General features: G+C 37.8%; 1 protein-coding gene across 1 annotated transcript; it reads right to left on the bottom strand.

Moving 5' to 3' along the window:
- Nucleotides 1–299: 299 nt before the first annotated feature.
- Nucleotides 300–11,452, bottom strand: FGF23 (fibroblast growth factor 23). Its single transcript, XM_044087111.1, has 3 exons — nucleotides 11,104–11,452; nucleotides 4,687–4,790; nucleotides 300–1,824 (listed from the first exon to the last, which is right to left on the bottom strand). Exons 1-3 carry the CDS (start codon nucleotides 11,342–11,344, stop codon nucleotides 1,384–1,386), a joined length of 786 nt encoding a protein of 261 aa, XP_043943046.1. The 5' UTR covers nucleotides 11,345–11,452; the 3' UTR covers nucleotides 300–1,383.
- Nucleotides 11,453–18,464: the final 7,012 nt, after the last annotated feature.

Genomic DNA, 18,464 nt, shown 5'->3' with positions numbered 1-18,464 from the left:
GTGACTGTAAATGTCGATGTCAACATTTTCAAACAGTCACCACACTTCCGGGGACACCATTACTGTGCATTGCACAGTAAATAACATGTTTGCAGGGGGGGCAAGCCCCCCCCTGAGCCCCCCCACACCCCCTGCTACTTAAATATACTAAGTCTGAGATCGCACTATAGTGACAGAAAGGGTACATTTCCCGATCCCCACCATAGTGTGAACTGCATTGAAATGTCAGAACTGATAAAAGCAAATGCTGTATTGCATATATATATATATATATATATATATATATATATATATATATATATATGTGTGTGTGTGTGTGTATCAATGTGGGGGGCTTTCCTCTAACATCAAGAGTGGTGCAGGACAACTTGACCACCCACCTGCATAAATCAGATACAAATTATTACTTTTTTCCCTGTCTACTTTTGACCATTTTGTTATCCTCCTGACATGCTGACATTTAGGAAGTCAACGATTCATAGTAGGGCCAAATAAAAAAATACATTGAGGAATTGTGTAGAAAGAGGAAAACCAACTACAGAATATGAAGTGTTGCTAAAATAATTTTCAGCATTTCTTAACGTTTCTGTTCATTTTTATCATCAGACAGCATACTGTTGTCACCCATTTTGATGTTCAATTCCACAGAGAAATTGGTGAAAAATTTTAATTTGACTATTTCCTGCTTGGGTACGTAAAGCACATGCTACAGTCCTTCTTCAATGGCTTCCTAAGTAAAATAAATAAATAAAAATAATATGGCGTAATACCTCAAAACACTGAATTCCCTGGAAAGCTATTAGATCTGGGGTATAAGATGGGTAAAAGATAAAAAGTTTTTTTTTTTTTCTTGGTTTGAAGAAACCTTTTTTGGTAGATGGTATACCTCTAATAAGCAGGCCTTGTCCTTGATTAAATCAAGTAAATGACGATGCATGTGCAGAAATATTGAAAAATATTAAAAGGGACACATCTCACTGCCAGGAAATTACACAGGCGACAGTGATTCTAAGAGTATTTCCTGCCCCATTAAAACTGGATGCCAACACACCAAGACTTGAATTCATTTGACCTATTTCTACATCCATGCAGCATTCTCATTATTGCACTTAAAGTTCAGAAAGAATATTGTGAGTTATAATCACTTACAAAATAAGGCTGTCTCTTAAAACAAATCTATAGTGCATCTTAGTCTGTAACACACAATGACGAAGACATCATGTGTGGATGTGCTTGATTTTTAAAATATAAGCCACATAAGTGGGTGTGTAGCTGGCTACAAATGGTGTCAGACCCATCTTCAGTTCAAGGCCAAGTGTATGGTTCTATTAGGCCATGTTGTCATTTACTGTGTCTTTTCTAAAGCAGAAGCATTCATCTTTGTTATCTGATGAACAGCCGAGGGCTGATCCTTTTCCCAGCTTTCAGAATTGCATAGGGATCATCTGACTCCATCATGTCATTGTAGCTAGTTCTCATGGAATCCTGAGGCAGCTCAGAAAACTGAGGAGAGAACCTAAGGGGAACAACCATGATGGGGTGCCCCTGCTGAGGAAGTAGCATTTGGTGTGGGTCAGAAGGATCTATGTCCAGATTTCGACTGTGCCTATGGAAGTCAGGAATATTTATGAAGTTTATGGAGGAGATCTCATTCTTCAGTACCAGGAACTGGGAGTATGCAGGCAGGCGCAATATGCCAGGCAAGTAGTAACTCTTGGTCTTGCCCAGACTTACCAGCATTCTGTGTTTGAGAGAATGGTACACATTGAAGCCATTTTCCAGATTTTCATGTTTAAAGGTGCAGTCATCTTTATTAAATGTGTGCTACAAACAAGAAATATGGAAACGTGTTATTGATGATACCAATGAAAGCAGTTTCTTTATTTTTCTCTCATTACAATATATATTACATTCAGACATATACAGCTCTAGTGTTATTGAAACTGAACACTAATAACCCTATTTGCCACCAAGTCTGTTTGCCAATTTTCACAGATAAATGTAGGTCTTGCAGTAAACCCACAATGGCACAGTGACAGCCATGTTGTAGCCCACTTTTTTCACCCCACAATTCATTGCAGTGAAGATATGAAACTGAGCTGTGATACTACATTGGCATCACAGCAGGCTGGGTTAGGCCTTCACTCAAGGAAGAAGCAGAAACAAGAGAGATAGAGTGGATACTATTTGCCTTTTGTACTACAAGTAAGGCTCATCCTGTGTTCTTGTGACTTTCCATGGGAGCTCTCTTCCCAGGCTGAATCACTTTATGAACCTCTAATATGAAGTCTCTGTCATGGTAGACAGACACATGGACTATATTGTGGAATGGATATTAATCTGCTCAGCTAGCCTATGCAAATGTGATGGATCTGACTGTAAAGTAAAAAATCAGCCAAAATAAATTATTGATTCAGCTAGACTACAATCACTCATCAGCATACAGTGCATCATATCAGCAAACAAACAGTGACAATGGAGTTAGACAGATGGAGCTGGGGCATTCTCCAGGACCCCTGGATCCACTGGTCATCTTTACAAAAAATCTTTTGAGGCAGACAACTGAGCATATTTTATTTGCACTAAGTATGTTATCTTTTTGTTCATCCGCTCTGTACTATAAAGTATATTAGTATATGGATTAAACTATCACTAAACATAAACCAGACATTGACTAAACTCAGCTGTAGCTCTGTAAACAAAAATATGCTGAGATGGCTACTGTTCTGTTAATTTTTATACTCTGAAATGTAAATTACTGTCCTATTCCAGTCTGCTTTCTAACCCCAAAGGATGTGCCTTTGAACTTACTTACCAATCTTCACCACACTGCTACTAGCCATAGATTTACAAACAGAACAGTTTCCAATATTGGGCTTAACCCCTGGGACACTCTCCCATCTCTTAACTCTGAAATGTTATACATATAACAGGTTTCAAGATTATTTACTGTTTATGAAAGAAAGATTAATATGTGAGTGCTTTTAGGGGGAAAGGAAACATGTCATCCATAAGCATTTGTGCTATCATTACTACTTCCCACTTAGGTTATACTATGTCAAATCTATACTGTAATATTTCTAATATCTTTCTCTAGCACTTTTCCTAGCTATCTGTCTCCCACTCTGTGTCTCTCTTTCACAGGTGAACCATTCAGTAAAAACTGCAAGGAGGACTCCCATCTTGCTATCGAAGCCAAGTAGCTGAAACATTGGTATGTTCTTAAGGGGTTATTTGCATATATCCCATGGACCTCCACCACAGGAGTTTTAAAGTGTTATACAGTGAAAACTCAAGCTTGGCAGAGTCTTTCTTGCAGTATTTCTAACTGAGGAACTAACTACTTGTATGTTCACCATGATAAGTGGAGAATGAATGCATCTGTGATGACTCACAATCAGGAAGAAAAGACAAAGAAACATATGCACTATATATTATCTATCTATCTATATATATATATATATATATATATATATATATATATATATATATATATATATATATATATATAGATATAGATAGATTAACTGTTTCACTATGTGATAACTAAAAATCCATTTAAGATACGACTGTGTTAATACTGCTAGTAACACAGCTATTGAGATGGCATATACCATCTAGGGCCTAAATGTTTAAAAAAATAAATGTAATTACACAACAAATAATGTTTCAGGTGCTGTTAATATTAGTGGCTTTATTTAAACTCTCTGCCAAACTTGTTTCTCTGAATAGTCTTTCATTAAAACATTTTGTAATTTACACCAAGGTTTTGTGGCTTGGAATTGCCTGTTTTAGTTTAGTCAGTGCATAATGTGAAACCCTCATGTCGGAGATGTGGTGGATTTTTTCCACCATAAAAAGCCATTGCTAATATCTAAGTTAATGTGCTGGCCTATGTAGGTTGTGGCTCATGTTAAAGTAACTTAATAACATGAGCTGCATCCATTGTGACAGTTTATTGCAAAGCAAGAATGGCAACAAAGATTTTTTTTTTTACTTTATTTATTTCTTGATTTATTTTGCACAAGAAGTAACATATATTTTGAGAAAACCTCCTGGAGCAAGATACCTAGTTTATCAACTGTGCACCTTCATTTGCAACTGTCATTTTTCAATTGTTTTACAGTCTCAAAAGTACTTATATGTATGAAGTTGTTATCCTGGTCCCTACATTAACAGAAACCTGTCTTGGAAGTGGACCTTTGTGACATGTTATCACCTAGTATTATGCATTACAAAACTGTTATTTTAAAAATTCTTGAACGATTTGTGCCACTCTGGTGGGCTGTATCTTTGAAGTTCATTTATTATGTCACCTGTTTTTCTGTGAATTTGTTTAGAACATAGACTTAGGTGTCTTTGATAATGTCATCTTCCATGCTATAATTGAGGAACCAGCATTAGTCACTTTACTCAGTCTCTAAATGTTACTTAAGCTTGTAGACGATGCATTTGAATTTCAGGACATAAGCATGTATCATTTATTTGTTATCAGTTTAAATGGCTACTTACTGAACCAGTGACCCATTTACTTATGATATGCAGGGACAGCATTTTCACTATGCAGAAATGAGCGTAAACATGCATAAGGGGAGTAGATAATTACTGTGTATTGATCCTTTAAACAGTTTATTTGCAGTTATGTTCTAATTAAGGTACATACATTTTAAGGCAAAAAATACTTACTGAGCCAAAAATGTTTCCTTTGACATCCATACAAAGATAGCGCCCACTTTTTACGCCCCTTATAACTACATGGCCAGCTTCTTCTGCCTTTATTGACAAAGCACCTGGGAATAGACAGAATAACACATATTATATTTATAGATGGATTCAACAGAGCAAAAAAATAATACATTTATTTTGACCAAATCTCTGGTATAAGTGCATATTTAAAATGTGTACATGTGGGAGTGTGAAAAAATGTTCCAATTACTGCCCCATCCTACATCTAACTTTTTTGATAACAAGAAAGTCATGACAACTATGTGAATTTCAGAATGAAGTTCTTATTCTTTGAGAAGCATATCCCCAATCAATCATATTGCCAAAGTGCATTTTCATTTAATTCAGTTTGCAAGGTGGCTGGCACCCTCCTTAACCTTCACCTAGTCAGTTCTAAAGTGACTGGAGATTAAAGGAAGCGCATGCCCCTTTACAAACCGAATCAATGGTGAATTCAATCTGTGGATATATGTTGTAGTGGGGAGGTCTGCATTTGTCTGAATGCAGATCTCCTGTAAATAAAAGGCTGGAATCAATTCCCCCAAAGCAGAATCTTCTGGAATGTTTTCATCTTTACTGTGAGATTGTAGTTATGCAAGCATCATTTCAGCCATAAAAGCTGTTTTCTTTTTATCCAGATGTCTTGTGACCATGGAGTTATTATATATAGGTAAATATGATGGAGCAAAATCCCCTAAATGGACATACAGGAAGAACGTTCCCCCAACAAAAGAAAATGTTGTGATTTTCCCCAAACATTCCATGGCTCTCCATTCAGAAAGTTTGTCTCAGGTGGTATGTATGTTAGTAGTCTGATTTCTGGCTTACATATGGGAATCTGTTGCAGTATTTTTTTTTTTGTAACATGTAATTCTTGAGTTATGCTACTAGTTTCAGATAGTAATTATTGTAAAATAATGCAAAATTGTCATGGAGATAGTCCATCACTGCGCTGGGTAATCCTAGAAAGGAGTAACCTAAAGTTCATCTCAAAATCCTTGCAGACAGATATGTTGGTAAGTTTTTTCAGAAAAGTACTGTTATTAAATGAATTCAGAGTTAGAATACTTGCGCCTTCAGCTCATTTCGGTGCAGAATGGTAAACTCCTTCCACATGATGGTGGCTCACTTTGGATGAGACATTGAACTTGTTGGGAGGATGGCAGAATGGTTAAGGTGTTTACCTTACAGACACAAGGTGCAGTGTTTGATTTTTACATGGGGCAATTGGCTAGGCTTAAAAAATGGTCCACAAGGGCAATTAGCTTACTACTAATCTATGAATCATAACACTTTTTTGAAAAACGATGGAATTTCCTAGGGGTCTTGGCTAACCTTTATCTAATGCTAGTCTATGGAAAAAGGAAAACATTGAATCTGCCTTCTTAACAAAATCCAGTAAACAGCAAATAAACTGGCCTTGATCAAACAACATTATCTGTTGATACAATATTTCCTGCTCTTGGTTATTTGATGTATGTCAATGCATACAGTGCTAAGAGTCATGGTACTAGGCACCTCGGAAATGGCAAAAGTAGTGATGTGTCTAAATTCAGCATATTTATTTATAATTTAACCCACTAGCCTATTTTCAAGAACAGTCAAATAAAGCAATTACACTTTAAAAAGCATGTACTTAAAAGTTTCCATTATGTGTACTGTTAAGATGTGAACCCTGAACTGCTAGGAATATTTGTCCATTTATCTGTATCTCAGTTTATCTGTAGCTGCTGTGTGTGAGTTTTAATTTGTCTTTGTGTTTGTGTGTGTGTGTGTGTGTTTGAATTTGTGTGTGTGTGTGTGTGTGTGTGTGTGTGTGTGTGTGTGTGTGTGTGTGTGTGTGTGTGTGTGTGTGTGTGTGTGTGTTTGAATGTGTGTGTGTGTGTGTGTGTGTGTGTGTGTGTGTGTGTGTGTGTGTGTGTGTGTGTGTGTGTGTGTTTGTGTGTGTGTCTGTGCCGTGTTTTAATTTATCTGTGTGTGTGTGTGTGTGTGTGTGTGTGTGTGTGTGTGTGCTGTGTTTTAATTTGTCTTTGTGTGTGTGTGTGTGTGTGTGTGTGTGTGTGTGTGTGTGTGTGTGTGTGTGTGTGTGTTTTAATTTGTCTTTGTGTGTATATGTTTTAATTATTTTCTTAAAATCTGTTAATTTGACATTTGTTTATTAGGCCACAACTATATCACATACTAAGGAGAGTTGTATGTTACTGGTCATGAAATATCTAGCAGGTATATCCTAACATATTTATTGCATGTGCAAACAATGTATATAGGTAATTCAAAACAGTGCGTCAAAGATGTTGCAGGACAGGAAACAGTTGCCTACTGGGTAGACAGTGACTATAATATATCCTGTGGAAGAAAAGGGTGGCTATTGGAAGGCAGCATTAAATCATCTCGAAGTTGCAAATAAGGTGTTAAAATGATGACATGTATCTGGCAATATCTACATACTTAGACATCTACACCAATGGGATTTACTGGTTGGAATTGTTACTACTCCTGTTCACAGAAAAAATAAGATTATAACCATCTGGCAGTATTAAAGTTGTAGATTAATTATTTGTCTCCCCACCCCATATAGGTGATATGAAATATTTCTACACTTAATGACAGGATCTGCACTACCAGATTAGTTTATTATTTGTTGACCAGTTAAACCCCATTTAAACACAAAGCCATGGGTAAATATTGTTTTATATAAGGTATAATGCAAATTCACACGCATACATATGCACAGACCTTATTGGTATAGCCAGCACAACCCACGTTTTTGGGAGGCAAATGGAGTATCCAGAGAAAATCACAGTTAGAGAACATGCAACTATATAATCAATAACCACATCAAGACTGAATTCCACACCCTAGAACTTTCCAACAGAGGTTTTACTTCTGAACTACCACGCCCATAGTTTTCTAATGGAAATGAAGTCCAAATCGATTATTTCCAATGCAACTTATATGGCATTTTTGTATCCTTGAAATGAACGAGCTGTTTATCATGTGGTACTAAATTTAGCAGTTCTTGAGTTCAGATTTCTTGTTCATTGGATATGTGGTTTTATTTATTGCATTTGCTAACAAATGATGCACTGGACACGAGTGTTTGTATTTACAGTCAGCTCAGGACCACCATCTAGTCTAGTGACTTATTATGTCATACTCTGTGCAAGTTGGGACTGAGGGATGCTCATGGCCACCTGGTGACATATCTCTCAACTGTCCAGATTTTCGCAGAATGTCCGTATTTTTGCCTCATATTTTGGCCTCTTTCTCATAAAATTGTGGTTTTCTAGCAAAACACTGGCACATCATTGAGGACTGAAGTCAGAAACTGAGGGCAGGCATTTGAGTTTCAGACTTCATATCTTTCAGAAAATTCATGTTAATGCAAAACCTGTTGCCTATCAAATTTCTAAGTTTGTAAGAGCAATATTTAAAACGTGTCTCTATTCGGGGGCCTTTATACCCTCATTATTTGTGGCTTTGTCCAGATTTCTTACTCTAAGGGTTTGAGAGCTATGCCAGGTGAATGTCAGAATATCATTAGTACTCCGTAGCCTTAGCTCTGTTTGATGATCTCCTTAACGATTAGCTGCTTCTAAAGAGAGAGAGAGAGAGAGATTTAAAAATGACAGCATTGGAAAACTTATAAAGACCCCGGAACAAAAGCATGGATTCTGAAGCGCGTAAATTAAACATTATCTGCGAATAGTGTAGTAAGCCGGGAAAAGGGTAAAGTGCATTAACCTAGCTGCTATCTGCCCACCACTGACTTTCCATTTTACATTCAAGGCGAAATGGCAACAGAGAAGACTTTAAAATGGTAACAGGTAACCAGCACTAGTGACCTGAGTCTGTAATTTAGTGACTGCTTGATTGATTGTCATGTTTATAACTGGGATGGGGGGGTTGATCACCAGATCCTTTTAAAACACATACCTCTCAACCTGTAACTGCAAGATGTCTGGACAAAGCGTAAAATAATAATGAGACAAAGGCCCCAAAATAGGGGCAGATTTTAAATACCGCTAGAGTAACAAGATTTGTGTTAGTATACATTTTCTGAAGGATATGAAATCTGAAACTCGGATGTATGTCATTATTTAGTGACTCCAATTCTCAGTAATTTTTCCCGAAAAGGGCGATTTTTTTTTAGAACAGACCAAAAAAAAAATATGAGGCAAAAATCTGGAGAGCTGAGAGGTATGGGTCAACCTAATTACAAAATATCAAGCGTGTGTGGGGGGATGCTCTTGGTAGAAATGTAAAGAAGCTAATAACATGACCATAAAATGTACATAGTAAACTCAGAGTTTATGGGGCCTCCATAAAACCCATACTATCTGACTCTCCGGGACAAAGTCACCTATTTGGTGATACTGTCTTTCGGGAAACTGGGTACAAGGTCCACACTATTTGGAAAAGTTCTTCCTGCTGATTAAATCTTGTCTTTGGAAGAATACATTTTAGATATACTTTTGCTGGAGAGAACATCCCAGCACAGTCACTCACTATCATCCACTCCTATTCATATAAATTCCTACATTTCATTTTGCAGCATTTTTACAAACGCAGCAAGTTGAGCTGTACTGGTACAATACTATACACTTCCTGTTCCTGGACTGAGGACAGAATTGTACTTTCACTTTCTGACCGCCTTCTTATAAACTACACGAGTGACACATCATTCACCCTGCTCTCTGTTACTACTACAAGCCAGCAGGCGTGCCTGTATGGTGTTGGCTTTATTATAATTACTCTTATTATTGTTATTATTTCATTTCAAGCTTTTTTTGCTATGCAAATGAGCTATCAGACTCCAGATAAGTAAGGTTGTGTATGACACATGGGTAGGAATTTTAAGATATGTATTTCTTTCTCTGAATACTCTACAGCTACTTCTCCCCTTCCTTCAAGTTCTTGGCTACCAAAGCATGAATTAGCGGAGCAAGTATGCATACGTCTCAACTGTCCAGACTTTCGCAGAATGTCCAGATTTTTTGCCTCTTATCTTTGGTCTGCTCCTCATAGAATTTGTGATTTTCTGGATTCTTGTGGCAAATCATTGAGGACTGAATTCACTAAGTAATGGCAGGCATTTGAGTTTTCATGGGAAAAATGCATGGTTAACACAAGACATTTTAGTCTAACTGCTTCCTGGGTTTACATGAGCAATATTTAAAATGTGTCCCTGTTTTTTTGGCTTTGTTATTTTTGGCTGTTTCCATTTTTTTGTGCTAAGAGTTCGAGCGCCATGAGTGTAAGCCCCTTCAGACACCATCTGCTTTTGTCCGTATCTACAAGTGTGATGTAATAATCTTGTGTCTGGGACGTAATAACCAGAGTACCACATGTACCTGAGGAATATTGAACTTTTCATAGAACGACTTGCTATATTCCTAACTGCATTATATTTAATGGCAACTCCTCTAAACATGCCTGCCCATTTTATTACCAAACGGGATAAATGAACAAACTTTTACCTGGAAATGGGAAATACAGCATATATTGTACTTACATGTTAAAGCTTAATAACAAGGCGTAGCCCGTAATCAGGGTTTTTATTTATTTATGAGGTATCACACTGTCTTCCTTATTTGCGTCCCTCCCGAAATTTCCGATTTGTGCACCAAATTCCTGACTTGATACGTACCCAGAACATAACCCCCTTCTTTTCTACAGTGTATGTATGTGTGTTGCGCGCGCCACCTCCCCAGACCATAATTGCCCTTCTATGGCATGTGTATGTATGCACACATCTACCTATCTATCTATAGGCATCCATATGTCTATCTGACTATATATGGCCCGTATCATAGTTATTTGCTTGTATTTTTATGGCTTTTTATTCCTTTCCTTTCTTTTACGTGCCTGAAACTGTTACAGTAGGGGCCATTCTGCTATTCAAAAAGTTGCTAGGCTATACAATATTTGTGGATTAAACAGTGCTATTCAGTAGTACGTATGTGTTCTAAAACTTCATTGGACAGTTTGGAAACCTGCCTTCTTCCGGTAATACACGTTCTGACTGCCAAAATGTATGAATGAATTGTTCGCAAATGTGTAATACTAAGCAGTATGACAGTCTGCTAGGTTTTCTGTAATAACTAAGGCAAGAAAAAAAAGCAGTGCAATGGTCAAGTCGGGTATCCCCTACAGTCACCGAACCCTCATTTATTGAAAAAGACCCACTAAAGTGCAGTAGGGTATAACATACCAAAGAGAAGAGTTATGAATGTCATTCCTTTTTAAAGTTTCACCACGTCTGAACATGGAATAAAAAACACGTTACATTTTGCTTTTTTATTAAGCTTTAAAAACTCATCCATGCATCATAATATGCTGCAGGAATAGTTGAATCTGATTGAGCTGTGTACTTACTATAAGCTGACTGCATAAAGCTGCCATCAACGTAGCCGTCCGAATTGATCCTCAGGTGAAAGCTGTTCCTCTCTGTGGCGGTGTAGAGGTGTACCAGACCACCACTCCACGTTGGATTCTGTAGTGGTGTAGATGCCGAGAGTGCACAGGTAACAGGTCGCAGCCTGCAGAGCACAGCTGCCAGGAGTCCTGGGAGCATGTGAAGTAAGCTGGACAGGCTGGTTGCTCTCTGATGGGACATGATGCAGCTGGACCTATGTAATGCTGTATACCTTTATAAGGTTGGCAGTCTTTTAGGTATATGTTTTCCAAATCGCTGGTATGCTCAGTCTGTGTCCATTCACCCTAATTCGTACAGATTTGTTGCAAGCCAAAGTACCGAGCCTCCTGAAACTCCAAGCTGGAGCTGCAACTTTTAAAGGGACAGAGGAGGTGGCTGCGACTATGACATCACAGGAGGACAAGTGCCGTTTCCCCGTGTGTGTGTGTGTGTGTGTGTGTGTGTGTGTGTGTGTGTGTGTGAGGGAGAGAAAACGCGCACAAATGAAAAAAAAAACATCTGTAGGAGTTGAGCAACAGTTGTGTGGTGGTATGATTAGGGGTTCCGGGGTCAAGCATTCTTCTTGTGTTTTTGTTTGCAGTAGCTGTTTTTGTGTTGCTAAAGGCCACTTAGAAGTAAAATCTGAAAATCAGAGTCTGTGAGTACACCTTCCACTTCTGCTATTTGGAAAAAAACTCCCTTGTTTACTCCTGGCCTTTCTTTTATGACCCCATTTGCTTATTCAGACTCTGAAAATATGTTTGCTGGTCGACACATGTCATCCACCCATATTTTGCATACTCTACTGGTTTTCTTTTGGGCATTTATTTATACATTTTACTCAGACTAGTAATACTTCTAGACTTTAATATACAGTTCAGCTAATATAATTTTTATATAGTCTGTGATTTGTTCCCCTGTGGTTAAAGTTTAATTGTGTGACTCAGGTGTTTAAATGATCAAATATCATATGCTGAAGGCACTGATATTTGCAGCAGATTTGAGGCATACAATAAACTCCACTGAAACGTATCAGGTATGTACACGTTTCATATGTTTTGACAGGTAATACATATCCTAGTATAAAGGTCGCTTTTATTACGTTTTCATCGTCGTTATTACGTAAGACTTGCTTTTAAATTATTGACTGATCATTTAATGAAATTAAATCTCTAAAAGAAGTTAATGTAAGAAATCATTTTTACTTTGGGATGTCTAATGTGCGTACATGTGTTAGAAGGCCACTGCAGTGATGTGTATTATCATGGGCTGGGAGATATTATGACTACCCATTTGTCCTTGTTTCTAGTTCCTATCTGCAACATTTCCACCAGGTGGCTGGCTACTCTTCAGATGCTCATAGCGGAACATTCCCAATCCTTAATGGAATGTGAGATATTACTTGGAACATACCAAATCTTTAAATTCCACATTTTTTCACTCTAAAACCAAACCTAAGTGTATATTGCGCAATTGTAGTTGTTTTATTTAACAATAAGGTGTTTGAGATGTGTTCTCTAAAACATTAAATGAAAGGTAGAAGACATTTTCCTGTAAATATATCTGGGCGTTATTACTTTCCTGATTTTTCACAGGACTTAGCCTGGCTTAGCACTGTCATGCGAAAAGAGGGACAGGTACCAGGTGGTAATCCTTCCTTGTCCAGATGCTTAATCCCCTTCCTACCTTTCTATTAGTTTGTGCATGCACTAGTGTGAACAAATGATACACATGCCAAACGGATTAACAGTGTTATAAATGTAATAACACGAAGTATATATTTCACTCTGTTAATGTACAGTCTGGCACGAATTGAGCAGTTTATGTAATACTGGCGTGAATAATAATTAAAAAGAAAACGTAATACATAATGCATGAATATCACAAATACTAATATTGTTTGTTATCTTGTTTATTAAGCGTGTCGATGCCTTAAGTGATCATTTAATAAAGGTGTTAGAACAAAAAGCAAAAGATGGTGAATCTCAGTAAACCTGCTACCCTACATCCACCACTACGTATTTTTCAGAATTTCAAACCTCGCAAAACACGAAGTCCTTATAATCCAGCAGAGGCATTAGAACACGTCTCACTAAATAAGATGTCTAGAATCATAAAGCGTGAGGGCGGACTATAGTTTGAAAGTAATATTTTAAAAAGGTCCCTGATTCTTTCTGGATTTGTCCCGATTCTGTTGAGATTTGTTGTCCCTGATTGGTTGGGAGCTATGGGTTACATGACCGACAGTAAGGTACAGAGAGAAGCGGCACGAGGATACCTGGTCAGCGCTGAGGTACAGAGAGAAGCGGCACGAGGATACCTGGTCAGCACTGAGGTACAGGGAGTGGCGGCACGAGGTTACTTGACCAGATTGCACTTCAACATGGTCCTCAGCAGCCACTGCACACTGCCAAGCGACCAATGCCTTTGCTGGGCAGGTGTGACTGTGTGGTAATGGAGACAATTTTCAGAGAAGGAGAAGAAAATATGTATGAAATGAGGGGCTGGGAAAGGTATAACACAAGTGATATCAACGTGAGACGTTGATAGAACAAGACACCGTGAATTAATACACAGTTCCTGAAGTAAAATCTATAACTGTAATTATTGTCAATATTTGTTAAGTATAATTAACCACATATTTTCAAAGAGTCACCAATTTAGGAGGGATTAAAAGGGAAATAGCTAAAATCGGCGTCAAAACCAGGGACAGCTGAGAGGTATGATGTAACCTCGTGCCATTTCTGTCTGCACCTTAGTGTTGACCAGGTAGCCACGTGCCGCCTCTCAATGTCGGTCAGGCTCTGTACCTCATCTCTGTCCAGGTAACCTGAAGCAACTTTATGGTTACCACCTGTCTCACTTTGTTAGGGACAGTCCCTCTTTGGGCGGCTGTGTTCTGCGGAAAAAATAAAATAAAAAAATGGCAAATGTCCTGAGATTTTAGGACAAAAATATTTCATAAATTTTCTTTAGTAGTTGTATAAAACAGTTTTTTTTTTATCTGGGACACTTAAATGTTACATGGAATAGCATAAGCAACTCGAATGCTGCAAGAATAATCTTTTATTTTGGCAAAAGTGAAGTTCTATCCTTTGTAATGGTCATGGGTATATTTTGTCCTGCAAAATCTGACATTTCTATAAAAAATGTCCCACTTTGGGCATTTGAAAAGGTGACAACCCTAATCAACTTCCCCCTGCAGGGGCGCAAGAATGCAGGTAGTACTTCGGGTTAACCCATTTTTGGGTAGACAAAACAGTTGAGCAAATATTTAATGAGGCTGAATTCGCTACCTTGGAGTTTGAGAATAGCTGCTGAAGTTATTGTGCTATTCTGTTTAATCGAAGCCTTCATATATTCGTTATCCCATAACATCTGTTAAGTAAAACCACAATGCAGGTTTTAAGATACGCCACAAATATGGTTCTATATTCCTTATTCTTAAAAACCGGATCCTGAATCGTGATGCAAGTGTTTCAACCAGTGAATAATTTACTTCATCATAACTGGTTTCAATACTTAAACGAAAACAAAACCGTGTCTCCCTTTCAGCACGTAGATTAATTTTACAAAATGTTAGCATTTATTTCATCGGTATAGTATTTCTTAGCGAAGCTCAAAATACTGAAAGACGTTAGATATTCTTCACCATTGCAGCTTTGCAGATGACTCATTTTTTATTTATTACTGAATCCATAGTGTGTTCATTTTTATTTGGGAATATTGTTTTGAATCATATTGTCATTTATGTTACAATATCAAAGTTTATTGCTATTTATGCTCCAGTATCATCATTTCTTGAAATATGCGTTTGTGTTGCGCCAGAAATGTTTTTTTTTTACTCAGACCTTATATTGTTGTCCCCTCCTGTTATTAAAAAACAACAACATCATCACTCTTCAGAATGTTGCTCTTCTGTACTTACAACCATAACAATCTCTATTTTTAGAGGTCCTTCCAGGTAAACATGTATGTATAGCTCTATACAGTTTACACTAAACAGTTCTAAACACTGCATGATTTTTTGAGAGATACTCAGAAGAAATAACTCGTTGAGTACATTGAGTATGCCTAGCTACTCCCTTGTTTATGGGAAAGTTAGAGAGTACGTCCTAAGCTAACAGTATATTTACCATGTTTCACAAGGGCATAGCTGGGCTAATCTCCAAACGCTTGCGAAAATGGAAAAGTGGGGATCCGAATTCCTTCTAACTGGGGTCTTGCTTTATTTACTTAATCAAACTTTTCACAATAAATTGAGCTCGTTAATACTAAAACAAAACTTTCAAACACTGCATAGTCTTACAGTTATAGAAACATATAAAACGTTTTGCCAAAGGGAAAACGTATGTGGCTGTTAAACGCGTCTTGCAAGTTACTGAAACTTTGATACAGTGCCGTTTAATGTGGTTTACCGTTAATTATTTTACCGAGGTCATGGACTAATGGTTAAGATTTAGGCAAAGAAGATGGAAACATTAACATCCCAGCAGACCCCAGTTATATGCTAAATGGCGTGGGAACGTTTTTGTGTCTTTCTCTCTCTCTCTCTCTCACACACACACACACACACACACACACACACACACACGTAGGTATACATTTAGTTCTGTTATACAAGTCTAGTAAGTGTAGCTTTTGACGAGTTGTTGACCTGGCCACTGAGGACAGAATGTTTAGCTTGGACTGCTACTTTTCTAGCTTAACAAGGAACCCCAAAGCATAGATACTGGGACCACTCAGATGTTCAGTTCTGCTAGTTGCCCTCTGTACTAGATAAGCTGAAGATTCTGCTTAACCAACATTTTATTTGGGTTCAGGTGCCTAGGCAGTGAGACATTTCCCTGTGGTACATTTGTTTGGGGACACATGGCTGAAGTAACATTCAGCTGCACAGAAATATGACTATTGTGAATTCCCTGTGGGCAAAAAGAAGCGCACACTGCCATCCCCGCAGTTTTAATTACTTAGTGCATGGAGGCAGAAGAAGTAATGAATGTTGTACTCAGTGTACAGTACATACTTATGTAACTACAACATGTAGAAGTGTGCTGCAGCATGGAAGAAATCTTGCATGCTACTGTAGTCACGTTTATGCTCCAGTATGCATTTTAGGCAATGTTGCCTAGACCCTGTGAAGGGGGTGGTGGTCCACACACACCAATTATAAAGGCACTGCCCATTGTGCACTGCATATTTACTGCCACTGACATGCCCACTGGCCAGCCTGCTGCTGATGCCTGCCATACTGCCTGCTGCCTCATGTTGCCCTGGGAACCACGGACATTACTTCCCCTTGTACATTTAGTTACTGAAGTTGTAGGAATGGCACCACATTCTTCTCTTTGTCCATAGGGAATTTGCAATAACTATATTTCTCTGCAGTTGAATGCCACTTCAGCCATGTGTCCCCAAGCAAATGTACCACAGGCAAATGTCTCACTGCCTAGGTGCCTGAAGCAGGATGGATCACATCTCATAGTTAGGTTCTAGAGTGGTTAGGTAAGCATAACATCTGAGTTAAGTTCAAAGTGTAAGGATATTGATAACCCATCTAGACAGGGTTGACTTTATTAGCCCATTGGCTACTTATCATCTCCAGTTATACTGAATCAGAATGCATTCAGCAGGGAGGACTTAAAAGGGGCAGTGCCTCAAGAAATCTCTAACAAATTATTCTGCAGAAAAAGTGAACTATCTGGGCACACTGAAATCGGCTATAAATGAATTTATTATAAAAAGTCCATACACAAGCACTTTCACACTGACACAATGCAGGGCTTTTTCAAGTGTTATTCTGCAGAAACACTCATATTACAGTAAACACGACATTGCAGAAGTGACAGACCTTTGTGCCACAAAAATATTAAAATCAGAAAGAAATGATTGTTGATGTTATACTGAAGTATTGTTTACTCTACCCATATCCTACAAAAGCAATAAATAAAATAACCAAGTGAATGTAACTTGCCTTTACATGGGGTGCACCCCCCGCTATATTAATTGTCTTACTCCATGGTTTTATTTATATGGAGAAAGGAAAATTCCTAGTTTCGTTTGTGGACTACATATATTCCCTTTTCCTGAGAAATGTACAACTTCAGATGAGAACATTAACTGAGTTGGGGGTATGGGGGTTGCAGAGGGCTGCGCCCCCTCACTATATCATTCTATTCAGTGTTTTCTGTTTCTCTAAGGATTGTTGGCTTCAGAGGTGATGATATTAGGTAATAGGGGTGTAGAGATGTGGAGAACAACATGGTATTGTGTTTTTACTTGCATAAACACTGACTTCAGACAAAAGTCCATGAGTATTGCTCTGATTACAGTTTAATGTATTTTGAGGTGAAATGTTCACTAGTTTTGGGAAGCCCAAAAAGACAGACAGCAATACAAATATAAGCAGAAGGAAAGAAGAAAGGCAGGTAGAAAAACAAACTTCATAGCTGAGGAGTTAACCATTTCAATCAAGAAATGAATGTTTTATCCATCCGGGTTTAGGTACCTAGGCAGCGACACATATGCCTGTGATACATTTGGTTGGGGACACATGGCTGAAGTGACATTCAGCTGTAGAATAATATGGTTGTTGCAAATTCCATGTGGGCAAAGAGAAGAATGTGGTGCCATTCCTACAACTTCAATAACCAAATGTACAAGGGGAAAGTAATGTCTGTGGTCCCCAGGGCAACATGAGGCAGCAGGCAGTATGGCAGGCATCAGCAGAAAACTGGCCACTGGGCATGTCAACGGTAGTAAAACTGCAGTGCAGTTTTTTATTATCACATTTTCAGTATTACATTTGTACATATTACAACTTCATATTTTATACCATTCATTGGATTGTTTTATTTTTTGTCACATGAATTATGTATGGGAATTATCTTAATAATTATTTGTAATATATTCCCAGATATACATTATTGTATGACAGTTTTACTGCACTCATACATATTCATATATATTTTTATACAGCTTGGTTTATCAAGTTGTTGCAAGTATTTGCAGATTTTAGATATGTTTATATGTATGTCAGGGACATGACATTTTTTATAAGCTGTATTGAGATGTGCAGCACTGACAATTTATACAGGGTGTATATGAGTTGGTATGTCTTTAATATTTTTTGGCGGTTTTTTGTAGGTAGTTATTCTATTATTCAATTTAGATGGGTATATATTGTCATGAATTTGCATAATGCATTGTTCTGAGGAAGACTGTGCTTTACAGTTGAAAGCGCTTAACCTGTACCTGTACTTCTACTTTCTTACTGTTTGGACTTATTAAATTTATCTTTTGGATCCTGGTGTACGAGCAG

The sequence above is a fragment of the Protopterus annectens genome, chromosome 11.part0 (assembly GCF_019279795.1).
Source record: "Protopterus annectens isolate FY-2018-M chromosome 11.part0, PAN1.0, whole genome shotgun sequence".
NCBI lineage: Eukaryota > Metazoa > Chordata > Ceratodontiformes > Protopteridae > Protopterus > Protopterus annectens.
This window is presented reverse-complemented; position numbering and strand designations above follow the sequence as displayed.

Excerpts from the sequence above, each read along its gene's own strand:
- FGF23 (XM_044087111.1), bottom strand. The coding sequence starts at position 11,344 with ATGTCCCATCAGAGAGCAACCAGCCTGTCCAGCTTACTTCACATGCTC. Across the intron at positions 4,791-11,103 it reads CTTTATGCAGTCAGCTTATA|GTGCTTTGTCAATAAAGGCA; the intron begins GTAAGTACACAG and ends GTCTATTCCCAG. Across the intron at positions 1,825-4,686 it reads AAGGAAACATTTTTGGCTCA|CACACATTTAATAAAGATGA; the intron begins GTAAGTATTTTT and ends TCTTGTTTGTAG.